Source organism: Triturus cristatus, chromosome 10 (assembly GCF_964204655.1).
Source record: "Triturus cristatus chromosome 10, aTriCri1.1, whole genome shotgun sequence".
Taxonomy (NCBI): domain Eukaryota; kingdom Metazoa; phylum Chordata; class Amphibia; order Caudata; family Salamandridae; genus Triturus; species Triturus cristatus.
The window spans coordinates 643,518,908-643,546,888 of record NC_140593.1 but is presented as its reverse complement, the minus strand read 5'-3'; the positions used below and the strand labels follow the sequence as shown (position 1 = coordinate 643,546,888).

Genomic DNA, 27,981 nt, shown 5'->3' with positions numbered 1-27,981 from the left:
CGGGAACGATCCCTTCTCCACCACTTCGGCATAGAAATCTAGAAGCCTCGGGGCAAGGGTTTCCCGGTAGTGGGCATGATATTCCTGCGGGAAGCCGTCCGGCCCCGGGGTCTTCCCGGATGCCAAGTGACTGATCGCTTCATCAATTTCCTGCAGCGTGATGGGCAGATCTAAAGTCTCACCAGCCTCCAGCCCCGCTCGTCCCCATCATCTCCGCGAGAGAGATCCCAGGCGCCCGAGCCCGGTATAGTTGGGAATAATAATCTGCAAAGGTCTGTGCCACAGCCACGGAGACTGTGTGAGTCACGCCAGTGGAGTCCACAATGGCAGGAATAATCCGGTTTGCCCGAGGGTAAGTAGCCAGTCGGTGGAGTAGTGTACCGTTCTTGTCCCCCCATCCGTACACCCGGGCCACCGAGGAGCGCCAAAGAGTCTTAGCCGCCTCCATAGATTGCATACGTATCTCTTCCCTCAGAAAGGCCAGCCACCGCGCCCGCGAGGCGTCACCCAACGCCATCTGGTCCCGTTCAAGTTCCAAGGCTTGTGCTTCGCAGGCCGTGAGTCGCTGGAGCTGTGCCCGGCGTCGCTGTTGTACGTGCCCCCTGGCAGCCCCCCTGATAGTCGCCTTACCGGCCTCCCAACGGATGGCCGAGGAAGAGACAGAGCCAACATTATGAAGATAATAGTCGGTAATCTCGTCTCCCACTGTTTTCCGAAAATCTTTGTCCTGAAGGAACCAGGCATTCAGGCGCCACATCGGGCGGGCGGAGAAAGGAGGCGGGCCGAGAGCGATAAGCAGAGGTGAGTGGTCCGAAAGGCCCCTTGGAAGAATGCGGGCGTCCTGAACACCCGCACACTCCGTAGACGGGACAAAAATTAAGTCAATCCGGGCGTGTGAATGATGCGCCGTCGAGGTGTGCGTATACTGACGAGTATGTGGGTGCCAAACCCTACAGACGTCGCACAGGCCCTGGGCCTCAGCCCAACTCGACAACTGCTTTGCGCGGGCGGCTCTGGCGAGGGAGATCGGGCCCGTCGAGTCCATACGGGGGGCATGTAGACTGCATTGAAGTCCCTGCCCCCCCCCCCCTAGAACGAGCGAGCCCACCGGAAGCGCCGGCAACAACTCTGCGGTGTAGGAAAGGGCAGCCTGCAACAGGGATGGTGCAGCGTATAGGGACAGCAAGGTGAGTGGTTGCCCCTCGAGAGTGCCACAAACTGCAACAGCCATACCCTGGGGATCTAAGTGCACCTGGGCCAATACAAAGGGAAAGGACCGTCTGATCAGGATAGCCACCCCCCGGGAGCCCCTCACAAAGCCTGAGTGCCACACCCTATCATATCTGTAGCGGGCGAGAAAGGGACAATTATTACCGAGGAGGTGGGTCTCCTGAAGGAGAAGCACGTCGATCCCCAAACGCTGTGCATATTTGAGGACTGCCATGCGTTTGAAACGATCCAAAAGACCATTTACATTCCAGGACAGTTCGCGCATGGCGGCCCTAGGAATAGGTGTGTCAGCCATAATTATAGTCGGAGTAGGCCTAACAAGAGTTCTCGACTTCCGGAGTTGGGGGAACGTATCCCTCAGTCCGTAGATAACTCCACAAGCTAAGGGGCGCAAGCATGGAGCAGGGAGCAGAATACAACGCCACCCTTGCATGAGATGTGAACGGGCGCCACTGTAAGGAGCTTCGTGTTGTCAGAGCAGATGAACCAAGTCTCCCTTCTGCCCTCATGTGATCTAAAAATCCCTATTTCCAACTATGGTATGTGCTGTCAACTTCTACATATTCTCCCACCAGTGTATGGATGATCAGAGGAGAACGAAGGACATAGAATTTTCCCAAAGCAATCACAGAATGTGAAGAAAAAGTGAGGCAGAATGTAGGCAGTGCCTCACAGGAGTAACACCAAGGGAGGTAACAGGTTGGTACTCGCCTGTGTCCTCCTGTTCTCATCATTAGCAACTGCCTACTTAAAAATAAATAGGGTAGTGAGGAATAAAGAACCAAAAAATTAGAGAAAAGTGCTCTCAGTGACCCTTGAAAGATAGACCGGGATCTACCATAGAAACCCGATGTGCTTTAGTGTTAAAAACGAGCTAGATACACTGGCTATATTGTTTTATTCCTTGCTGTGTATCTGCTCAAGTTAAAACCAACATGTTTAATTGCCTTATAAACTTCTTGGCAATTTCGTCAGGGTTAGGGTCAGTGTCCTCACTGTACCTTGTTTCTCCGTTTGTTGTATCTAAAAAAGACAGCATATCACATACCATCAACTCTCTCCACACACCGCATAGAGTAAAATAATCTCACTGGGAAATTACGCATATCAGAAGTGATCATATTACCATTCTATTGCCCCACTTCGGCATACCTGCTACCTCAAGTTTTGAATGTGGGACATTCACAAGTTCCAAGTATGTTGCTGCAATATGTCAGTCTGTAACAAGAAAATAGAGGGAATATGAACACATAAAGGTCAAATATAACGTTAACAACCCTCCAGGATAATCTCTGTAAAAGTGCACACAGCTCTGGATCAGTGTGCTGTTTGGCTACATATCTCCTTGTATAACCCAAATTAAGCTATCCGTTACATGTTTTCAAATGTTGGTGGGGCAACCCTGAATTATAATGTTGCCTATTTTGAACCCCCTTGCTCCCTAAAGTCTACATGTAGCTCACTCTGGGTATACAGTGCATACGTCATAACCGGGCTTGTCTTCCCTGGTTTGTGTGTAGAGACAACTCACGCTTTTTGCTTATGGCAAAGTTTGTATGTAAGCGGGATTACACGGGCTTGTCTACCCAGATTTAAACATAGAGACAAATCACGCTCTTTACTTTTGACACGCTTTGTGTACAAGCGCGGTTACACAGGGGGGAAGACTTTTACCACTTCCAGCATTCACTCATTGCATTTCTTGTCTCCTCCGTATCGGTAAAACTTTCAAAATACCCAGGTTTACATGAGCTCAGTGATCCTTGCTTACCAGTGTGTTTAAGGTGGTCGGCCAGTGCTCGCTCCTTGAGCAACCCGCCATGGAAGCTTCTTTATCGCGAACATCGCCGCGTCTTTACTTCCTGTACCACGCCCCGCTACCGATCGTGCATCTAGCGAGTGGGCACCTGTACACCTACGCTCCCGCGGCGGCCATCTTGGAATATCTCGATCAGCCTTATATATTCATTTAAAAATGTCAGAAGAGTGTTGCATTAGTGCCCCATTAACATAAATGTGGCAAAAATACTAGAACATAACTACATGTATCCCTTGAACTTAGTGTAAAAATAAATGCAAAATTAAATTGAAAACATATATGCATTTATATATATATACAAACGTATATACTGTAAGGGATCATGGATTTCATAGTAGTTCCTTCCATTATATTTATTATGTTCTGACTCAGTACTACTGATTCTTACAGAAGCTCAATTCAGACCATGTAGATGTTACTCAGGGATGAATTGAACCTGAAAACGAAAAGCTCTCCCTGTCCCCTTCTAAAAAATGACTGAAGATAGACAGAGGTCAGGGGAATGTCTATGTACGCATGCCTAGAATGGTACCACTTTATTCCACTCAATAAGGTCATTCAAACCCTTTTGATCTGCCCCCTCTTGGTAAATCCAACGGGCTTCCTTAGCAATAAGTCTGTTTTCTATATTGTGCTGGTCACCTAGTACTTTTTCTAGTACCACCCATCGTATATCTCTGGATTGACGTTTATGGGTGACAAAATGTTGAACTAGTTTGGTGGTAAGTTTACCAGATTTTAAAGTGCTCATGTGTTCCTGAATTTTGACCTTTATTTTGCGCGTCGTGAGACCAATATAATGTAAATCACAGGGACATGTGATCCTATAGATGACATTAGTCGTATTACAATTACTGAACCTGTTAAGATGCCATAGGTTCCCCTTTGTTAGAGTCACACTTTTGGTAGTTACTGTGAAATCACAGACTGTGCATCCACCACAAGGATAATGCCCACGAGGTATACCCGTTTCCTTGAATACCTGAATATAGGCCCTATCTTCCAGTTTTACGGATAAAGCCTCTGTTCCAACGCCTAAACATGATAGTTTCAAATTTAGAGGAGAGTTCAATGAACTCATGAGAAAGATCAAGCTTAGAATGTTTTTTGATGGTAAAGAACAAGAAGATCAATCTAATTTTTCGTCCAATTTGAAACGTCCATCACGCTTTTGCCCCCCTAATAATCTATTAGGCCCAGAGGTACATGTGTTTGAACAAAAAGTACTTAGTGACATCACAGACTTGGAATGTTGTATGAATAAACCGACTCATAGTAATATGAGTAAAGCAGATTGGTTAGCTGTAAAATCTTTACAAAGTAACATCTCCATCACCATCAAACCGGCCGACAAGGACGGGGCGGTGGTGGTGATGAATACCACAGACTATGAAATTGAAATATCAAGACTACTAGGCGTACGACAACATTACAAACCTCTATCTAGAGATCCAACTATTGAGCTACAGAGCATTATATCTAAAATGGTATCTGAAGCCAGAGAAAAGAAATGGCTCACATATAAAGAAGCAGAATTCCTGAAGAGTCCCAGCGTTCTACATTGTACCGAAAATACATAAGGCTCAGCGCCCACCCCCAGGACGCCCCATAGTCTCAGGGATTCAATCCCTCCTTGAACCCTTATCGCAATTTTCGGATTTTTTCCTACGAGAGTGTGTGGTTTCTCAACCATCTTATATACAAGACACCACGGATATTTTAAGACATCTCAGTCAGTCATAAGCTTTTATTCGATATGCAAGATATCTTGTAAGCACATAAGAAATACAATTATTACAATAGGCACATAAAAACACAAGCTACAAGAAGCCAGTAGGAAATTCATAAAAAGATAAAAGGACATAAATTGCCCGTTAATAAATTAACTAAAAAGAGAATTAAACAGCTACTGACAATCTCTTACAACGAATAAGCCAAGACCACTTTAAAAATTTTGCAATTCCACACACTAAAGGGGGGGAAGTGTCCGTAGATAGGATACGTAGGGCTTCAAGGTAGCTGCGTGTGCCCATATTGCGACAAAGGGGTTTCAACCAGACACTCCTAGGCCTTGCATAATCCGGGCAAACAAACAAGACATGTACAATGGTCTCGGCCTTGCTTCGGCAACACGCACAGTTGGGAGAAATACGGGCCAGAGGTGACCAACTTGATACCAGTGCGCCTAGGGGGAGGCATCCAACTCTAAATTTGAAGTAAAGGGCTCGATCAAAAGGGAGAGTTATCAAGTCCAGGTAGGGTTCAAAAGCCACAGTGTCTTTAATTTGCAAAAAGGCGATAGTCGACTTGCAGTGATTAGAGTTTGTAATTAAACGCTCCGCACACCAGTTCCAATAAAGCGCCTTGACAACTTCTTTTGGAGGGGCTGAACGTGATGACCAACAGCCTCCTAGACCGACATTCTCCAAAAGCTTTTTAGTATCTCTTAGCCACTTTATCTTAGCCCAACCCCCCAAGCTCATTATTTCCCCCAGGGCATCAGCATAAGATTTTAGTTCTTCACCCCTCCAGATTCGTGTCCATAACAAAAGGGGGCGAAGCTGGGCCTGGTCTTTAATATTTTTACAGCCCATGTCCAACCGGACAGGTACGGATGGAGTGCTCAAGGGCACGGAGATAAGGGATTTCAATAGCTTACTCTCCGCTAACTCTAGGGCGTTCAAACAACAATGGCCCCACAATTCTGCCCCATACAAGGCTGATGACACTACTTTAGCCTTGTAGATATCAACTACTGGGGTGAGTGATCTCCTTTGAGAGGCCCTGAACTCCCTCATTAGAGCACCTCCAACTCTCCTGTGGCTGAGAACCATTTTAACAATATGACTAGCCCAGGACATCCTATCCGTAATCCGAATACCAAGGTAATCGAATTCGGCTACTTTCTCTAGGGGGATCGAGTTTAGTGTCGGTGGGCGGCCCAGTTTCTTAGGAGGATTTAGGACTAGATATTTTGTTTTATCCACATTTATTGTTAATCCTCTTGCACCACAGAACTCCTGAAATCGCGTTAATAATTTCTGGAGACCTTGAGGGGTCTTCGAAATCAGGAGCGTGTCGTCCGCAAAAAGCAGGGTGGGGATACGGACTCCTCCGAGACAGGGGGCGTCGGCTGGTTCTTGTTGAAGATGTTTTACCACCCCATTCACATAGAGTGAAAATAGGGTGGGTGCCAAGACACAGCCCTGTCTTACGCCCCTAGAGACTGGAATCTTCTCAGTAAGTTCACCGTTTTTACCCCAACGGACCTGAGCAAAGGTTTGGGCGTGAAGGCTGATGAGAAGTGACAAGATGTAAGGGGGTAAACCCAGCTCATAAAGTACCCTCCAAAGGTCTTCCCGGGGGACTAGGTCAAAGGCAGTCTTCAGGTCTATAAAGGCCAAATAAAGACTGCCCTTGCCCAGTTCCACCACCTTCCACCCCAATAATACCACCCTAAACACCTGCTCTATTGTCCCCATTCCAACCCGAAAACCTGCCTGAAAGTCTGAAAGAATTTTGTTCTCCTCCACCCAATGGAGAATCCTTCCAAGGATAGCTTTACCAGCTATCTTTTGGGTGGAGTCGATCAGACTTATGGGTCGGTAGTTCCCCGGTGTTTCCCTGCACCCTTTTTTATATATCGGGACCACCACCGCCCCTTTCCAGGATTCTGGTACTGCCCCTCCCATCATGATATCATTAAGTAGTGCTGATATAACCCGCGCCCATTCCGCTGGATATGCCCTCATAAGGTCCCCCGGGAGGCCGTCGGGGCCCGCAGCCTTGCGTGGGGCTATCCACCCTATGACCCCCTCAATCTCTAGCGGAGTAAAGTGATCATAGGCATGAGGTTCAGTAATTCGAGTGAGGTCCATCCCCGCATTACAATCCCCATCTGGAGGGAGGTATAGGGACCCGAAATGCTTTACCCAGCTTTGAGGCGGGATGTTACAGGGTCTCACAAGTGCATCGGGGTTTTTCCGTGCACTTATAAGATGCCAAAATGCCCTTGAGTCCCTAATTTTACTGGCCTGGAGCAGGTCATCCCAATATTTGTCTTCCCACTCCCTCCTGGCTAGTTTAAGGGACTTGTTATAGGCCTTCCTTGCTTCCTGTATCACAGGACGGGACTTAGCTTTAATCGCCTCAACTAGCTTAACCTTATAAACCCTACATGATTGGGTATACCAGCCATCGACGGGTTTTTTAGAGTGTTTATTACCCAATTTATTATGGTGTAAAGTAAAGACATTAGTTAAGGCTTCTGTCAGGGAGACAAAGAGCCCACTCACACTACCCACACCTTCCGTGGATATCCCAAGGTTTAATACCGTGTGGTTTAGGTGAGATTGTATTTCTTCTACCTTCCCCTCTGATAAAACCAGTTTGGCCCATTTAATTCGCCTACCACAAGGGGAGACTTCCGAGACCTCCGGTGGTGCTGCTACCCGATTTATAGTATCCTTGCTTGAGTGTCGCCACCACTGGGCCATACTTAAAGAAAGCAGGTTGTGGTCGCTTTCAGACGAGGGGACCACCTGCATGTCCTTTACATGGGGCCACAGACATACGTCTACTAAAAAATAATCTAACCTAGAGGTATGTCCTGGCCTATTGTACGTGTGGACGCCCAACCTATCCGAGGGTGTCCTCCCATTAGCAGCCCTTAGATTGAACTCAAGGCTCAGGGAATATAACTGAAGCGCCACTTCTGACCACCTTTTAATCGGTGGGATTTCCAGAGCCAGAATCCCCCACCTGGTATCCTCCTCTTCTTGGTCGAGGGAAACGTCCGAGCCCAAGGGCTCGAACGTACAGTTCATATCACCAGCAACCAATAGACGAGACTTATATGGGGTATTACTTAACAAAGTCTCGAGGAGAGATATTACAGGAGACTTTCTCCCGCCCACGGTTCCCCGGGCATAAACATTATAAACATTTAAAACAACTCTCCCCCTTTGGTCTATTAGGGTGATGTTTTGTATGTCAGGAGAACCTGTGGGGAATTCCATAATTCTACAATCTAGAGATGCCGCGACCCAAATAAGGAGGCCACCCGCTGGGCGCCCCCTCCCTGAAGACGAAACCTGCGCAGGGGAAAAATAAGACGAAAAACCCACCCTGTGAACCGGCACACAACTCCATGTCTCTTGGAAAAGGCACAGAGAGTGCTCGTCGACCGGAGCAATAAAGTCAGGCAGAGCCAGTTTTCCTGCGATCCCTGCGACATTCCAGCTGAAAACCTTAAAGACAGGGTCCGCCACAGCTGGGGTGTCGCAGTGCGCCGGAATGCCCCCACCTGTAGAGCTCCTCGGGAAAACATGAGGAGAGCGAGGGTCATACAAGGTGAGCATAGAGTCACCTATCCCACTTGTAGGATTTCTTTTACTAAATGATAATGCTTCCACTGAGTCAGCTCGATGCCCAACTTCCAGTCAAATAGGTCCTACTGGCCACAAATGTTTCTCCCTAGTATCCCCTGAAGCCTCATCCCGATTCAGGCCAAGGACAGGGGGACTTAAGCTTCCACCGGTAAAATCAACGATTTGCCTGGGGTAAAAGAAGGAAAGATCTACCACTTTAACCCCCGGAGCCCCCATGTTGGAAATAGGGGTGCAAATCGATGGTACCACTCTTGGATCTTGGAAATTTATAATTATACAGTCCACCTCCTGCGTTTTTTTTCCCCTGTCCAACCCAGTCCACTCTACGGACACTTAGTATAATGCCATCCACACCTAGCGGGATTGGCTTATTTGCCTTTAGCCAGTGGATACACTTATTCTTAAGTGATTGATGATTTTCCAACTGGCCATCCTTTAAAGGGGGCACATTAACCATGACTGCCGCAAAGGGTTGACAGTCTGGTGGAAGGTTTACTGGGGGGATCCGTCGTACTTGCTTACTAGAGGCCAGTGAGGGGGTAGATGTAATGGTAGGATGGGGGACGGGCCTAGGGGCTTTTTCGAGAGCTAACCTGTTAAAATTGGTGCATACCCCTAATTTTTTGGGGACTTCCATTATGTCACTAGCTTCCTGTGGCTGCTTTTGTTGGAAAGACTTAAGCTTATTTTTATCGGGCTCTATATGGATTAGGGAACCCTTTTGCTGGGGTCCTACTTTGGGACTTGGGGGAGATGTGGAAGCTAAAATTGATGGACTATTGGAAACTCCCTTATCAAAACATATTGGGTGCTTAGGGACTCGCTGAGATAAAGGCACGTTCCCATTTGCAACCAAGTCCTTAGCTTCGGTCACTCTACTTAATTGTTTAACTACTGCTTTAAGTGAATGAAAGCCGTCAAGGGTTGATTGCTCGAGTTTGTCTATCCTTTCCCCAAGGCTTTTAACTTGAATTAGCAACGGGTTCAAGAGGCTATAAACCTTCTCAAAAATATTTTCTGCCGTTGCTAAGTCAGGAAGCTTTAGAGGCTTCACACTATTTTCACCAGGGTATAACTCCTCGGGAGGGTTCAAAACATCCCCAGCTATGTCCGGTTTATTCACTATAGCTTTACCCCTTGTAGTTCTCATTCCTACTCCAAAAGGCTTTCTTAAGCTTTGGTAAAGAGCGGCCTGTCTAACTGGGCAGCCCTTTTTACGTTTTCGAGCCTTCTTACTTAAGGGCCTAATCTCCTGTCTAATGATTGGAGTTTGGGGGTTTTTGGGGGACCTAACTATCTCCCCTTCTGGTAGAGCCAAGGGCGAAGTGGACGATGTTAAGAGCTCCAGATCACTGATGACATCACTTGGGGTATTAATGGACGATGACGTAGTCAATTTACCAAGGCCATCGGCCTCCACGATGACTGTGGGAAAAAGAGCAGCCAGACTTTCTAACCTACCTATATTTTGTTCAATACCAACCAACTGGGGAGGATCTATGGAAGTACTAGACACACTAGGCGAAGTAGCGGCCTGAACCTGGGTACTGGCCGTTATGGACGATGATTGAGCGTCGACCCCCAGGGATGAACGTCTTGAGGGGAGGTAAACCTCAGACAGTCGCCGCTCAGACATGGCAATCTCCTTTTCAATCACCGCCGTCACCCTGGTAATAAAGCGGTCCATGGTTCCAATAATGGGGCTTGCCGCATTTGGCCCCCTTGCGCTTTCAGTCCTTAACAACTTGCCAGAACGGGTAGACATAGATTTCTGGGTACAAAACCGGAATATGTACTCACAGTTCTTGCAGAGGAAAAGGACGTGGCCCAGCCCAGCCTCCTTCAGCCCCTGACGGCCACAGACGGCCCGCCCTTTGTCCGGGCTTCGTCCGGCGCGTCCCGCGTAGCGGATGGCGACTCCTCCTTTATGAGGGGTGGGAGGGCTAGATCGGGTGGGCGTGGAGCGAGCACAGGTGTCAGAGAGCACGGGATCCTGGGACACAGAGTCCCGCGTCGTGCTACAGCCCTCCTCGACTCCTTATAGACAATAGCGGTAACAGGCAGCCCCTTCTTGGATGACAACGAGGGAAAGCACCTCCTCAGCGGCAAGTGACACACCAGGCGAAGCGGGACCCGCGCCAGCGGGTTCCGCGAGGTTTTAAGTACAGTCCAGGTCGGGTGGGCGTGGAGCGAGCACAGGTGTCAGAGAGCACGGGATCCTGGGACACAGAGTCCCGCGTCGTGCTACAGCCCTCCTCGACTCCTTATAGACAATAGCGGTAACAGGCAGCCCCTTCTTGGATGACAACGAGGGAAAGCACCTCCTCAACGGCAAGTGACACACCAGGCGAAGCGGGACCCGCGCCAGCGGGTTCCGCGAGGTTTTAAGTACAGTCCAGGTCGGGTGGGCGTGGAGCGAGCACAGGTGTCAGAGAGCACGGGATCCTGGGACACAGAGTCCCGCGTCGTGCTACAGCCCTCCTCGACTCCTTATAGACAATAGCGGTAACAGGCAGCACCTTCTTGGATGACAACGAGGGAAAGCACCTCCTCAGCGGCAAGTGACACACCAGGCGAATACCAATACATCTCAATACCGTGGTGTATAACCCTGGTCACCAATTTTTGGTGACCATTGATATTGAATCACTTTAATCTAGCATCCCCCAGGAAGCGACGCTGGTGGCAGCAGCGCACGCCCTGGGCGAGTGTGAATGGTTTTATGACACTACCCAGACTTTTGTGTTGCAATGCATTGAAATTGCACTCACACGCAATTTCTTTGCCTATAAAGAGCAGCTATATCTTCAAGTATCCGGGACTTCAATGGGGGCTACATTCGCCCCCAGTCTGGCCTGTATTCATGTAGGCCGGTTTGAGTCAAATTACATCAATCACTCCACCAATCTCTTCCAGAGGAACATTGTCCTCTGGAAGAGATATATTGATGATGTCCTATGCATATGGTCAGGGACAGAAGAAGAACTCGAGAAGTTTCTTCTATGATTGAATAACCTGGATGGGTGTCTTAAGTTCACATGGACAATAAATAGAAATACTGCTACATATCTGGACCTTGACATCGAAGCCATAGATAACAAATTGGTAACACGTGTCCATCAAAAACCCACCGATAAAAACTCGCTGCTCCATTATAGATCGTATCATCCTAGGGCATTGCGAGATAATTTACCGGTGGGGCAACTCCTACGTTACTGTAGAAACTGCACGTCCACTGAGAGCTATGTTGCACAAACAGAGGCTTTATCCGTAAAACTGGAAGATAGGGCCTATCCAAAGAAGATCATAAAACAAGCCAGGAAGAGGGCCCTGAATACACCTAGGACCGCCCTCCTTGAAAGGCATGTAAAAATTCGCAACAACTGTATCCCAGTGGTCACGACATTTGATCGGTGCTCCACAAAGATTAGACAGAATATCAAAAGACACTGGCACTTGCTTAGTACGACATCCATGAAAATGCCCCATCCGAGGTTTGCGTTCAAACGCTCTACCAATCTCCGGGACCGGCTGGTCCATACTCGCCCGATGCAGGTATTCAAAGAAACGGGTATACCTCGTGGGCATTATCCTTGTGGTGGATGCACAGTCTCTGATTTCACAGTAACTACCAAAAGTGTGACTCTAACAAAGGGGAACCTATGGCATCTTAACAGGTTCAGTAATTGTAATACGACTAATGTCATCTATAGGATCACATGTCCCTGTGATTTACATTATATTGGTCTCATGACGCACAAAATCAAGGTCAGAATTCAGGAACACATGAGCACTTAAAAATCTGGTAAACTTACCACCAAACTAGTTCAACATTTTGTCACCCATAAACATCAACCCAGAGATATACGATGGGTGGTACTAGAAAAAGTACTAGGTGACCAGCACAATATGGAAAACAGACTTTTTTTTTTATTTTATTTTTTTATTAATTTCTTTATTGTGGTTTTAAGGTTCACGGCACAGAATAAAACAGTACTGTTTTACAAAAAAATTCAGAATTAGAAGCCTCACATTCTCTGTCCAGCAACAGTTAGTCCAATTAGGGTTGCCTTTGAAGTGTGCACCGAACCAGCAATAAGCATGAACATTGTCATTAACAATCATATGAACTCGTAACTGAACATCCCCCCCCCTCCCATCCTCACGTCCCACCCCCCCTCGCCGGGCCCACCCACCTAGAGGTTCATCTAACAACATCTCAGTCAGGGGTATCCTCCCGTCTTTCCCCCTGCCTGGGGGATTCAGTCCCCATATGACTACCATCTGTCAACACTGTCTGTGTAGAATTCGGGGAGCTCCTTCCTATCTCCTGGACCATTAGCCCCCACGCCTGCAATACTTCCGGGAGTTTGGCATCCCTCCTAGTGCTGCGCATATGCCCCTCCTCAGCTAATGCCCATTCCTTCAGGTCCGTCTTCCAGTTCGCAACCAGCGGTCCACTCTGTTGAAGCCAGTGGATTGCTATTCGCCGCCTAGCTATCACAAGTCCCAACACCAGGAACTTCCTGCTGATCGTACGTTTAGGGTCCGGGGGAATCAGGCCAAGGAGACAGGTACGCAGCTCCAGGGCAACTCTCCATCCTGTTATTCTGTGCAGGTCCTCTAGGATAGTTGTCCAGTATATCTGGATCAACGGACACGACCAAACCATGTGTGGGAAATCTGCATGTGCATAGTGGCATCTGGGGCACCTTGGATCCCTCAAGCTATCAATAGTGTGTAGGCGCTTGGGTGAAAGGTATGTCATGTGGACCATATTGTACTGTATCTGCTTAAATCTATTGGACACCGCCACCTTACATACACCCTCGTGAATTTTTTCCCACTCCCGTGGTGTGATCTCCTGTGGGCTTACTTCCTGCCATCTACCTTCTATTTTGAGAGGTGCACATTTTCTGTCTTCCCGCAACGCCCTGTACAGGTGAGTGACAAGTTTCCGCCCTCCCGCCATGGCTATCATCTTGACCAGAGTATTCGTGTGTTCCGGGGCTTCCGGGAATGTAGGCCATAGATGTCGTTCTGTTGCCGCTATTTTGGCGTATTGCAAGAATTGCCCCGGACCCAGCTCAAAAGAGTCCACGGCATCTCGGTATGTTATGAACCGTTGGTCAGGGTAGAGGTCTGACAGCATAAGACACCCTCCCGCCTTCCATTTGGCAGTAGACAGGACCCGGTCAATGTGCGCGAAAGGCGGCATCAGCCAAAAGTCTGCCTCTGGGGCAAACGGTCGCACCTGTATAAGTCGGCGAACCACCCTGGCCCAGATGGCAGCCAACAACCTGCCCAGTGGAGGACATCGGTCCGGTCGCCCTTTCGTCTGCCAGAAAAGCGCCCCCAGCTGTCGATTCCCATATGTGTTCGCCAGGAGTGATCGTTCCCATGATGGGTCTGTATCGAGCCAGGCCACTGCGTGCTGTAATTCGGACGCAAAATAATAAAGTTCAAGGTCCGGGATTTCTAAACCGCCCCTACCCCAAGTACGTTTCATGACTTCTAGGCTCACCCGACAACGTTTTCCATTCCACATTAGTTGTATAAGCATTGCATCGAGATCCCTGAAGACCTGGTGTGGTAGTTCAAAGAAGGAGCCCTGCATTGTGAAGAGACATCGAGGCAACACCACCATTTTAATCAAGGCAATCTTCCCCATCAGCGAGAGTCTGAGTGTGTTCCAGAAGGCAATGCTGCCTCGGAGACCTCTAAGAATCCTCCCCATATTATGTTGGTAAAAAACTTCTCTGTCCCTACTGATCCAGATCCCAAGATAGCGCAACGTATCTGTCACCCATGGAAGCCCCAGCTCTGGGAGTGGAACCCCGCTCCTCTCAGCCTCTGACCCAACCGGATATAATTGTGATTTAGTGTTATTGACATAGAGTCCAGAGGCCTCGGCAAACTGACCCAGGGTCGCCAGCAGTTTCGGAATCGAGTGCGTTGGTTCCCGTAGATACACCAGTGCATCATCTGCATACAGTGATACGATATGTTCCATGGCCCAATTTGGATACCCTGCCCCTGTAGGACCCTACGGAGATGGCACGCTAATGGCTCCATTGCCAGGGCGAACAGCACGGGGGAGAGCGGACACCCCTGTCGCGTCCCCCTGGCTAGTGATATCGCATCTGAGACATAGCGTCCCGTACGGACCCTCGCCACCGGCTGAGTATAGAGAAGACTCACCCAATTCACAAACCCCTCACCAATCCCCATTTTGAGGAGCACCTGCCATAGATAGTCCCACCTGAGCGAGTCGAACGCCTGTTCGATATCTAGGAATACGAGGGTGTTCCGTTCGGCCCTGCCCTCTAGTGATTGCATGACATGGGCGAGACGGCAGATATTGCACAGCGTATTCCTTCCTGGAATAAAACCGGACTGGTCGTCGTGTACCAATCGCCTGAGATACGGAAGTAATCTGTTGGCCAATACCTGACTAATGATCTTAAGGTCTACATTGAGCATTGAGATTGGCCTGTAGGAGGCGGGGAGTAAGGGGTCCTTCCCAGGCTTAGGGATCATCACAATCAGCGCCTCACGCATGGAGGCAGGCAATACGCCAGTCTCACCCGCTTCCAAAACAATGTCCAGGAGCCTAGGGGCCAGGACTCCCCCAAACTCTGGCGTATGGATTCCCGTGTCTTGGGTTTAGCATCTACCTTTGGGGGATGCCTATCCCGTTTCCCATCCAAAGCACAATTAAAGTCTCCTGCTATAATGAGTTCCATGTCAGGAGTCAGGTCTTGTTTTCCCCAGGAGACGTCCCGGGCCCGAGCTCTCGGCCCCCCGCACTCCGGGGCAGCTCACAGTGGTCCGCAGTCCCCTGGGTCAGGACGGGGCCGCCATCTTGTCCGGTAGGAATCCAGGCGAATAAAGTGGATTTCTCCGGCCTGTTTCCTTCGCCCCGACCGGGATCCTCGGGGGCCGGGGGGCACTCCGACAGCAGATGTCAAGAAATTGGGCACAATTCCGCCAGGATTATGCAAGGATTCGGTCTGGTGAGGCAGGAGCTACACCAGTGTACGTCTAGCCGGCCATGTTGTCAGCATAGAAAACAGACTTCTTGCTAAGGAAGCCCGTTGGATTTACCAAGAGGTGGCAGATCAAAAGGGTTTGAATGACCTTATTGAGTGGAATAAAGTGGTACCATTCTAGGCATGCATACATAGACATTCCCCTGACCTCTGTCTATCTTCAGTCATTTTTTAGAAGGGGACAGGGAGAGCTTTTCGTTTTCAGGTTCAATTCATCCCTGAGCAACATCTACATGGTCTGAATTGAGCTTCTGTAAGAATCAGTAGTACTTAGTCAGAACATAATAAATATAATGGGAGGAACTGCTATGAAATCCATGATCCCTTACAGTATATACATTTGTATATATATATAAATGCATATATGTTTTCAATTTAATTTTGCATTTATATTTACACTAAGTTCAAGGGATACATTTAGTTATGTTCTAGTATTTTTGCCACCTTTATGTTAATGGGGCACTAATGCAACACTCTTCTGACATTTTTAAATGAATATATAAGGCTGATCGAGATATTCCAAGATGGCCGCCGTGGGAGCGTAGGTGTATAGGTGCCCACTCGCTAGATGCACGATCGGTAGCGGGGCGTGGTACAGGAAGTAAAGACGCGGCGATGTTCGCGATAAAGAAGCTTCCATGGCGGCGTTGCTCAAGGAGGGAGCACTGGCCGACCACCTTAAACACACTGGTAAGCAAGGATCACTGAGCTCATGTAAACCTGGGTATTTTGAAAGTTTTATCGATACGGAGGAGACACGAATTGCAATGAGTGAATGCTGGAAGTGGTAAATGTCTTCCCCCCTGTGTAACCGCGCTTGTACACAAAGCGTGCCATAAGTAAAGAGCGTGATTTGTCTCTATGTTTAAATCGGGGTAGACAAGCCCGTGTAATCCCGCTTACATACAAACTTTGCCATAAGCAAAAAGCATGAGTTGTCTCTACACACAAACCAGGGAAGACAAGCCCGGATATGATGTATGCACTGTATACCCAGAGTGAGCTACATGTAGACTTTAGGGAGCAAGGGGGTTCAAAATAGGCAACATTATAATTCAGGGTTGCCCCACAAACATTTGAAAACATGTAACGGATAGCTTAATTTGGGATATACGAGGAGATATGTAGCCAAACAGCACACTGATCCAGAGCTGTGTGCACTTTTACAGAGATTATCCTGGAGGGTTGTTAACGGTATATTTGACCTTTGTGTTCATATTCCCTCTATTTTCTTGTTACAGACTGACTTATTGCAGCAACATACATGGAACTTGTGAAAGTCCCACATTCAAAAATTGAGGTAGCAGGTATGCCGAAGTGGGGCAATTGAATGGTAATATGATCACTTCTGATATGCGTAATTTCCCAGTGAGATTATTTTACTCTATGCGGTGTGTGGAGAGAGTTGATGGTATGTGATATGCTGTCTTTTTTAGATACAACAAACGGAGAAACGAGGTACAGTGAGGACACTGATCCTAACCCTGACGAAATTGCCAAGAAGTTTATAAGGCAATGAAACATGTTGGTTTTAACTTGAGCAGATACACAGCAAGGAATAAAAAAATATAGCCAGTGTATCTAGCTCGTTTTTAACACTAAAGCACATCGGGTTTCTAAGGTAGATCCCGGTCTGTCTTTCAAGGGTCACTGAGAGCACTTTTCTCAACTTTTTTGGTTCTTTATTCCTCACTACCCTATTTATTTTTAAGTAGGCAGTTGCTAATGATGAGAAGCCTGAGGACACAGGCGAGTACCAGCCTGTTACCTCCCTTGGTGTTACTCCCGTGAGGCACTGCCTACATTCTTCCTCACTTTTTCTTCACATTCTGTGATTGCTTTGGGAAAATTCTATGTCCTTCGTTCTCCTCTGATCATCCACAGGCCCCGTCGGAGCACGTCCCCGTGCGCCGCCCGATGAGGCAGCCGAGTGTCCCTCAAGGCCCGCCGCCAATCCGTATCTGCAAACCCGTGGCCAACCGGTACCCAGGGCGGCGCGCCACCTCCTGCCGCACAACACAGCCAAGGTTAAGTCCACGCTGCCACCAGCGAAGTCACAGAACCTGGGCACACCGTACAGACGTCCAGGCACAGCAAGGTGGTCCCCGGTACACCAGCAGGAGGGACCGCCCGGCTCCAGGCACTTCGCGGTGGGTCCCCAGCCACCGACGCCAGCACTCAGCCCAAGCCGCGGGCGCAAATTCAGTTCAGCTCACTCCCCCCAGGATCTTAATGCCTTCCCAGTCGACAGCGTAAGTCCTGTGGTCAAGGGGGCCATACTCACTGACTGCCGGCCTGCGGCCCGATCATCAAAGGTGGATGTCCGCCCCACGCCACTCAACAGCCCCACAGGGACCAGGTCCAGAATCAGCAGCGAAAGCAGGGGGGGGGGGAGGAGGGGGGAAGCCAGTCCCCGGCCGTCGACACCCAGCCCGAAGGGGGACCCCCCCACCACTCCGCGGCCACCTCAACCACCAAGGCCGCTCAGATTGCGCGCCTCACACAGCGCCGCATTCACCGGCCGCCATCCGCCACAGTTCAGCCCTCCGGGGCCCGCTCCGCACTCACCGCTGGCAGTCCTTAGGCGGGAACACCTCTCTTCTCGTGGGGGGGAGGGCCGGCAGGGGCCGCCGAAGTCCCGGGGAGACAGGGCCTAGACACCTCGTGGGCGCCGCGGGCTCAAGTAGCAGCCTGCCCGGATCTCGGCACCAGGATTGCCACCTCCAGCCGCTGGCCCGCCTCCAGGCCGCACCTGGGCCGGGTCGAATCTCGCCAAATTCGGACCTTGGGCCGTGGGACAGGTCAGCGCTCCGATGTGCCCCACAGGAGTCGGCCAGGGCAGCTCGCCACGGATCTGGGGAGGATTTGCGGGGTCCGGCGTCCGGAGCCTCACCGCCGAGTGGCCATGCTGGACCGGCACCACCTAGCACTCTCCAAATCCTTTTATTTTTAGTGCTTTTTAGAGTGTTGTATTTTTTAAGTGTTTCTTCAGTGTTACAGAATTTGCTTTACTCTGTCTCTTTTTAGCACTGGCATCATATAACTCTCCAGTGAGCAGTAAGCCTTTAAATCTCGCCAGTTGTTATTGGATTAAGATTTTCTGTTGGTTTCACTCCCCTTTTACACACATCTTTAAGTCATAATCATAGTCTGTGGAGCCTGTGGAGCCAACCCATTCTAAAAACTCACCAATTTTAACCTACCCTAAGAAGTACCTTGCTTGACAGGCAGAGAGAATGGGGGCAAAGCTGGAATAGGTCAGGCGGTAACACCCTAACTATGCTGTATCAATGTACATGTGAGAGATGGGTGGTAGTCATCTGTTGATGGAAATGCTGTTAGAGTCTTTGAAATATATGGGTGTGAGAATACAAGTTAGGGTCTTACCATGGCCTTCTGTTACCCCACTGAGTCAAGATTCCCCCAACCCTTATTAAGATAGAACCCTTGTGATAAAGGCAAAGAGTTTGTGAGAATGTAAGTAATCTGACTGTGGATCTTGGACTCATGAGGTTTGTTATCGAGATACAATTTCATGTCTTGGGGGGGGGGGGGGGGGGGGGGGAAGAGGAGGTCAGGTTTTAACTTGCGTAAAACCAGACGTTGGTTCGTGCAGTGAAAGTGTACAGTTAGACAAATGCCTTAGAGAGGAAGAGAAAATGATTTATCAGAACCCTGAAGAATATCCCAACCACTGATGAACTAATTTGACAAAGTTGTGAGGGGCTTTTGAATGTAAAGCTAGATAAAGTTCCCCATTGTCACGTCTAGATGCCAGTTAGTAAAACTAGTTCAACACTGTATTTGTAAAACCCATGTGCTGCACAGGGTTCCAAATAAGCCCACCATGGTCACCTTTGCCAAAGTCTGCCGATAATTCTTGATGGAGCGTAGACACAAGCCTCATCTATCCCGGATGTCATGTACATCATACAGGATCTTTGTAAAGGCTCTTTCAATGCTAAAGCCAGGTTGAAATCTGGTTCAATAGTCTGCCACCACAATGTTCCTGTTTTGGTTTTCCTTAGCCGCGCTAGATTAGAAGATGGGCGAAAGTTGAAGAGCAGATCTTTTTTTTCCAGGTTGGCATTTTGAGGTGATTTTACTATTGTTTAGGTAGCCTGGGAATGTGCTTTGAGAGAGGAAATCATTCAGGCCACTCTAAATTAATTGGATTTTAAGTAGATCGAACTTTGTTTGATCATGTTCTCACTTTGATGATCTTGATGGTAACGTGTCCGAGTTTTGAAATGATGAAAAGGCCTGCTATCTATTCGTTGAATTTAGAGAACGGTATGTGTTGGTGCATATACTAAATTGTTTTATTTATAATGGTGGATATTTTTCAGTGAAGAAATCAAGGAATTCCGCATATTTGATGTAAAAAGATATGTGTGAATTCTGTGACGGGAATTGTATTGGATTTGATTTGCGAAAAGAGAATGCGTAGAAAGATATTGTACGTGTTTGAGTTGCCTCTAAATAATGTGGAATTTGGATGCAGTGTACACAGTAAAGGACATGTTGCTCACTGGATTCCTGGTACGTGGATTCTGCTCTCAAAATATTTTGATCTACCTTGTAGCACTGTAATATGTCTAGTATATTGAAAAACGTTAAAACTCTGTATCCCTGTGAAATTTGCTGAATATTAATGAAATGCAACAGGCGTTGCTTATTGTTATCCCTTGGAAAAACAAGTTGTGCAAAAGGTCACTTGCTGACACTGTATAATTCTAGGCTGCCTGCAGTGTCTTAAGTGCTGCCATTGCATATCTGTAAATTAGACAAAAAAACGTACTAGTACTGCCATTGTATACTTGTAGGATAGGTGTGGTACACATTGTGTCACATGCTGCTGCTTCTAAATGTTAACATTTACTAAAATGTTCTCCTTTTCTGATTTAGCGCTTGCCAGAAGGTGAAAACCAAAGTGATGGTTTCAGCGGCCCTGGATCCATGCTTAGATGACTGTGGCCCATACGGCGAGTGCAGGTTGCTGCGGAGGCATGGCTACCTTTATGCAGCATGCAGCTGCAAGGCAGGTGGGTCTCACTTGTTCATCCGATTCATCGACATAAGGCACAGTGAATTAGTCTTTCAAACCATTTTCATTTCTTCAGCAGCTGACCTTATTTTAAGGTTATTCCTCCATTAGCCTCTTTTCTATAGGCTCCAGACCTCACATTATCTCTGCTCCCTCTACCTGAGTTTTAGACCAAAATGATGTAAACTGTGCCTCTTAGATCTTTTTAATATCTTTAAAATACTTACTCCAAATATAATGGAACTCCGTCACCTCCCATAGGTGCCTAGAATAAATTACGCCTATTTGCCATCTTCTGCCTCACTTTTTTTCTGTCCTGCTTCCAGGTTTGTGCTACAGCTCTATTTTTGTGTTTTGTTTTCGGAATAGTTTGTACCAGACGCAAGAATGTCTGGTCTTGTAGGTCTTCCCTAGCAACTTCGTCTCCTTTTTAATTGTGGTTTAAACTGTGACACTTATATTTTATATATCTGTATATGAATCTTTGTTTTTACTTTTTTGTGTTCTAAGACTGACAGATAAACTTAAAGCTAAAGACACAAAAAGATCAAACTAAGTTTTTAATTTTTACTGGTGGTGAGGCATTCTATCTCGACACTGGCATAAACCCTGATCACTTTATTTATGTTGCGAAGGAACAAGATTTTGGGAAGCTTTAGAATCCCTAAAAAATTCACTTCTAGACTGCAATAAAGACTGTCCTGTTTTCAGAGTTTATTTTTTGTGAATTTCAGTGGTCTTTTCTCAGTGTTTTTCAAACCTTTAGAAATCAGTGTTTATTCTGCTGCCTAACCTCCAAAATAGACAAAAACTGTGTTTTTCCAGTGTTTACAAAACGTGTTTTTTTGCAGCGATTGTTCTAAAGCACATTTTTAATTTAAAGGGGAAGCAATGCAAGGTATCTAGTGACTTCTCATTGGCATTATGTCCAGTGGATTTATGTTAGACTGGTTTAAACCTAGAAAGCCAGTGTAATGCACTCTCACTCATTCACGTTTCATTACCCTCTCTCATATCTTGTTACCTCATTTACTCACTTTGCCACCTCATTTACTCACTTTGCCATGACTGTCTGGTTTACAAGACTATTATAATAAACAAATTCCTGGTCACAGTTAGGGGGTCATCAACCTACTCCTTATTGCATATTATCACATTGCAGTGGTGGGCAACCCTGCCAACAGCATAGTACCTTGTGAAACTTTGAAAATGTTGTGTTTCACCATACATTAAATTGTATTTTGGGAATTGAAGTGCTGCTACTAATATTGTAACTATGGGCCCTAAAACCCAGCAGTAAAGCGCAGTTGGGTAAAAAGCCAAGGTTAGCTGACGGTATCACACAATAGGGCACCTTGCAGCTGTGACTGTTGTTGGTATGTGGAAAGTCTTGTGTCATGTCTCCACCATAATCCCATGTACATGTTTTTTTTCTTTTTTATGGTTTTGGTTCCAGGTTGAATTCTACGCCACATCATCCGCAAGCTTTTATGATCAGAAGATATATTACATAATACAAAATCAACATAACAAATGACTCTGTCTTTGATTGACCTCCTTTGTTACGCAATGTGCAGATATAGCACAACACCCCCACCCCTTTTTCCCTGTACCTTACCATTTGCTTGCCCTCTAGGAAAATCAATACTATTATTCTGTCTTATTAATGCATGTTTCCCGACCAATATAACATTGACTATCTAAGCAGAGTCTATTATTTTATATTTGTGAAATTCTCATGATGCTTCCAATTCTTATGGCATTTACTGCCTGCACCTGTGCATATTGCATATAATCACTCTCATTTACATACATTTTACCTCTTAAGAAGTCAGGCCCAAAAGGACGGTGCAGTTTTTGACTGTCAATGTGTACTTATTACTGACCTTGCAACTAAGGTTGCGATAGACCACCATTGTCTTACTGATTTGGGTCTAATTCCAAGATGACCTATACTTCCAATCGAAATTGAAAGGATATCCCTTTAGCCATTGCTCTGAGCCTGAAAGCAACACTGACATACAAGTGTGCATTGGGCTCTAATGCAAGCCAAGGAGGGTGGTAAAACTGCCATGGTTAGGGTTTACTTGGCTCCTTATACCATGGGGCCCTGGTGCCACTCTACCTGCAGCACCAATCATACTTTCTGGCCTCGAGTGGGGAAAAAAAAAAGCAGTAAGGGTGACCCGGGCTCTAATGCTAGCATGGACCATGGGCCCGCACAGCACCTTTTTCATAGTAAGGAAGACATAATTTTGGGACAGTGGTCACTTACACCCTTGCCTCAGTACCTGTTACACCAATGATTGTGATGGCCCTTTTAAAAATAAAAAAATAAAAGCCCCTATATACCACGCACTTCTTAGGGGGCATCTCTCTGAGGAAGTCGTCTCTGTTCATTTGTAAATGAACAAATTAGCCCTCACATAGTGCCCCTTCTTCTGAGCCATATATTTGTCACTATCCATGGATCTTGTTCCTTTTGTGTTTCTCCTTTGTCGTTACTAATTAATAATGACACATATTCACAGTGCTTTCTGTCACAGGCTTGGACTTCATACCACTATAAATACATAAGTCAGTATTCCAAACTGCGCCAACTAGGATACAATTCTGTGCCTTTCTGGCCTCACAAACAAACACACAGACATCTACAGTGATCACATTAACCAACTGAATTGGCACAAATGGCACAATAAGATTACTTTTTTTTTGTGGTAGTTTTATATAGTGCAAATTTGACCCGAGATGTTGCGGCGCTTTACATGAGCACACTTTACATTACACAAGGTCACATTCGTTTGTAGGTATTTATTTTTTATTTAATAGTGTGTGCTTTACTTTTTTGCCTTTGTAACTATGTATAAAATAACAAAATCCTTACAGAATCATTTGTTCTTGATAGCCACCTCTTTGACCCTGCCACCACACTCAATGACCCCAGCCCTCATAGCAAGGGGTTTCTATACTTTACACTTCAAGTCTGTTTGTAAATAAAAACGACCTGGAAATGCACCAAATAAAGAAGGCCACACTTCCAGGCTGTCTTCATTTACAATTCTTTGCTGAGGCATTTGCGCCCTCCTGGGAATGGAGTCACGGACCCCCAGGGGGGCGCGCCCCACAGTTTGAAGACCTCTGCTGTATAGGATATAATAAATCCTTTAGAAGAGAAGACACTTAACTGGTTGGGTAGTAGGCGCAGTGGAAAACAAAAAATAATTGTAATGTGAGGGTAGTTACTAAAACTAGCTTCCAGGAGCTACAGGAACTTTATTGATTCGTTCCTATTGCCAGGATTAAAAACAGAGCACCTGCAGTCTGAAATAATAACTGCATGTGGTGGATGTAAACGGGTCTACATGTTTCAGCCTAAAGGATCCTACAAGGTGTCACGGCTTTCTTCAGGACCATAGAGAAAAAGTGCCACTACGAAGAAAGAATGAAGTGAATGGTGATAAATAGAGAATGTAAATACAAAACCAGTAATCCCACTCTTGGTGTGCTTGATTTACTGGTCATACTCGTGAAAGCCCGGGGTAGCTGTGGCCAGGTAGAGGTGAGTCTTCTTATTCATAAACAATGGGCACAACTAGTAAAGCGAGCACACCAAGAGTGGGATTACTGGTTTGGTCCTGACAAAATACAAATTCACAACAAAAATCCTGTAGTCTCATTGTTAGGTTGAAAAGTTCTGATCCTAATAATGTAAGCAATTTCCTCCATAAGCGCTCCAAAAACAACTGGAAACATTTCCGTACATTTTCACCCATTAGACACAATGAGTTTTTAGTCAATGCACCCCATTTACTAAAGCATTTCGTTTAATAATCAATGCTGTGACCATACAATTTTCCTTGGGGAACACTAGTTTTAGACCCAATGAAGTAAACAATAAGCTCCAAATATTGTCACAAGAGCAGGATCTTCACTTTAGGTTTGACTGCCAAACAGACATGTTGAATGTCTCTCAAGGATTTTCAACAATCACAGTCAAATTTTCCCCACCTTGAGAATCGTCTGGGTGGTGGAGGTGACATGCTTATTTATCATTCATTTTGTCTGATGGTTTGTAGGATGCCTATCATGGCTACAGGATGCAGCTACCAACAGAAGCGAAGCAATTGCAATAATGCTTTAGAGCCTTGATGGGGTTACAGGTATAACAGATTCATGAGTAACCGTAGTTCCACATGAGGCACTGGTAAGGAGTTATGGGGTAGGCTGAAGATCAAGGACTCTTTGGTGCAAAGACATTCAGCAGTGTTTGCGTGTCCTTGACAATGGTAATACCCAGGGCCACAGGAATTATGCAATCGTGCGACCGCTGTGATTTTCGCAGAACTATACATTTGCCCCATAATCCATTATCTGCTGCATAAACCTCAGATTTTGACCCCCCAAAAAATTGCTTCTAGATCAAACTGTTCATAAGTCACTAAAAATGTGACAACACATTGTCACGCTTGGGAGGTCGTTTCCAAAGCTGGACTGGTCACCTTTATGTTGCTTATTGATATATTTGGCTGTCAAACTGACACTAATGAGGTGCGACCAATGCCCAGAGAGAGTGTTGCCAATTTAAAAAATGACAAAATAATGAAGTAAAATGACTACAAACGTGCCACATTATAGTGCATAATTTTGCTTCTCTTGCCGCATAATTTACTTAACCCTACCACATAATTTGACCCTTTCCTGCCGCATAATTCCAGCGACCCTGGTAATAACTTGACAATGGTAACACAGAAGCAGCTACCAATATATGTCCAGGACGGGCATTGTGTAGACTGAGATATTAACCTGTTGACATCTGCCAGGCATGGTTAAGCAAACACAAGGAGATGATGGACGGAGCGCTTACACGTTTCAGACATTCACCCCCAGTCACAGATCTGGGTTGAATCCATCACCTTTCTTTAGCTGACTTCGCCGCCCCAGTTCAGACTCGGCTATATGCAAATCAGTCTTGACCTTGTTCCTTATGGGAGCAGTCTAGCCCTAACTGCCAAGCCAGGTCTTCCCTGGAATGGAATAGGGTTAAGCAGCATTTGTCGATGGAGATCTATTCCATTTGGGAAACCCACCCTTTGGTCTTTTTTGCTGCCAGTGCATAATGTAGACAACCACTTTTGTGCACCATAGTCAGAGGGAAAAATCCTAGTTGAAAGTGCTGTAACGCAGCCAGACCTCTCGCATCAGTGCCCTTTTAGGTCTAGTCTGGGCAGCGCATGTGCTGCTCTGCTGCATGCTATATTGGAATGTGGAATAGAAGCCCCGACCACTCTCCGCCCATATTTGTCATTGGCTTGTGTCATTGTCCTTTTGTAAACGCTGGCTTCTGATTCGTTAATAGGCTTGTTAGTCCCTACTTAGTCTCATCTTGTCTTCTTTTGTACGCTCCCATGAGGACTGCCCTTTTAATTCGGTTGTTACACGGTCTGTCTTTTTTAATCTGTAAGCACCATTTTCTTTAATGAGTTTCCCCTACTGCAGGCACCACATGCTTTCCTGCATCATTCAGTGTGCCATGCGTGCTTTCACTTTCCAAGCAGCACCGGACAGTGGCGGACGTTTTTTTTGTTTGTTGCAGTGCAATAGGTCTCGCATTTGCAAGAGTTAGAGCTATTGGCAATGTAAATGACAATGCTTTTTATTTATGTGTTAATTAGCATTACAGATTAATAAAAGGCATTGTCATTTACAATGCCAATAGCTTAAAATCTTGCAAATGTGAGACCTATTGCATTGCAAATGCTTGTTCGTATTGGCATAGGAATTTTGAAAGCTCCGTTTTGAGTGCTGTCACACACCTTGGATTTATTTTTTACATTTGAATTTACTATTTAACATGGCCCTACCCTGTGGTATAACAGTACATTTAAAAAGCCCCTTGCTGGATTGCAGGTCATGTGTGCACATGTGCCATAAAGCATGCATATGACAAAGAATAAAGCATTTGCACAACCTGCCTGTGTTCAGAGAACTTTCTTGTAGGTCTAGTTGATCGCACTAAGAGATTCCGGGTCACCACACTGGAAGTTTTAGACTTGCACCTTCTCCTGTTATGTAAACTCAGAGTTTGTCAGGTTCCTGAACTGAGCGAGAAGACAGCCAGCCTTGCAAAGAATAAAAGGACTTTAAAAATGAAGGCCAATAGCCTCTGTCGGATAAATTAATGCATCCCAGACACCTCAATAATTAAAGTAGGCAAATTGTTCTGTAATTTTGATACTTAAGGGATTATTTTGCTGACTATGCCTTTGTGGTTGTTGCCTACAAAATAACAGCACAACAGCGCATATATACGCAGTGCTTTATTTGCACTCCTCTCTTGGTGAAGCCCACTTACATCCCTTACTCTGTTAACGTCTACAACTAGCACCACTCACTGCACCAAAAGATCTGCCCACTGCCTTTGGTGCTAGCATTAGACCGCCGTGCATGCAGCGACTGGTAGTGAGCCTTGAAATTGGTGGATCGTAAATACCTGCTGTGAATATGAATATGTGAAGGAGAGTATGGTGGTGGAGTTCTCCTAGACAATCTTTTTTTAACATGAATGAATGAATGAATGAAATCCAATTTGTAATGCGCTACTAAGCCCAATGGGCGTCAAGGCGCCTAACCCAATAATGCTAGTTGAAACAGATGGACTTGCTTACTGGTAGGCCTTAATGAAATACCACGTTTTGAGCGCTTTTTTAAAAAGCTATGATGACAGGCTAGTAGAGAAGGCTTTAAAGCAGTCATCTCCTGGAAGGAGTACGAACATGTTACCTGAGGCGCAGAGTGAGAGTCCTCTATTCCCGGCCCGTTCCGCAGCCCGTCCTCAGCGCGGACAGGCGCAGACGGGCTGAACTCCGGCGGAAATCCGGCGACCCCGCTGCGCGATTCCGCTGCACGTCAGCATGACCCCCTTATGTGTACGTCTAGCGTCCTTATGACGACTAGAACGTCCGAGCTCCAAAATGGCGCCGCCAGCCGTCCCAGTGTGCACCTAATATGGCCGCCAAGATTTCAAATTCGCCAGGAAAAGGGCCCGCCCAACAGCGGTGGTAATCAATATTTTATCGTGCAGGTAAGAGGGCGCGAGTTAAAATCAGGGGATAATACAAAATAAGATGTAACCAGAACATAAAACGGGATATTTTAAGAATGCTAAGAGTAAGCGGTATAGCAGGCAACAAATTGCGCAGCGCGCTCTAGACGCTCTCAGCTAGCAGAGCTCTCCGCCTAATTTACCCCCCTTATGTAGACGTCTAGCGTCCTTGTGACGACTAGAACGTCCGAACTCCAAAATGGCGCCGCCAGGCGTCCCAGTGTGCACCTAATATGGCCGCCAAGATTTCAAATTCGCCAGGAAAAGGGCCCGCCCAACAGCGGTGGTAATCAATATTTTATCGTGCAGGTAAGAGGGCGCGAGTTAAAATCAGGGGATAA

At 46.6% G+C, this 27,981-nt stretch overlaps 1 protein-coding gene across 2 annotated transcripts in view; it reads left to right on the top strand.

Annotated features, from left to right (window-relative positions):
- The window catches only part of PGAP6 (post-GPI attachment to proteins 6), a 589,880-nt gene that overhangs the window by 398,596 nt on the left and 163,303 nt on the right, over window positions 1-27,981 (top strand). For both annotated transcript variants that reach the window (XM_085632201.1, XM_085632202.1), the window contains one exon: window positions 20,400-20,536. In XM_085632201.1, coding sequence (XP_085488327.1) covers window positions 20,400-20,536 — 137 coding nt within the window. The remainder of the gene's footprint in view (window positions 1-20,399; window positions 20,537-27,981) is intronic.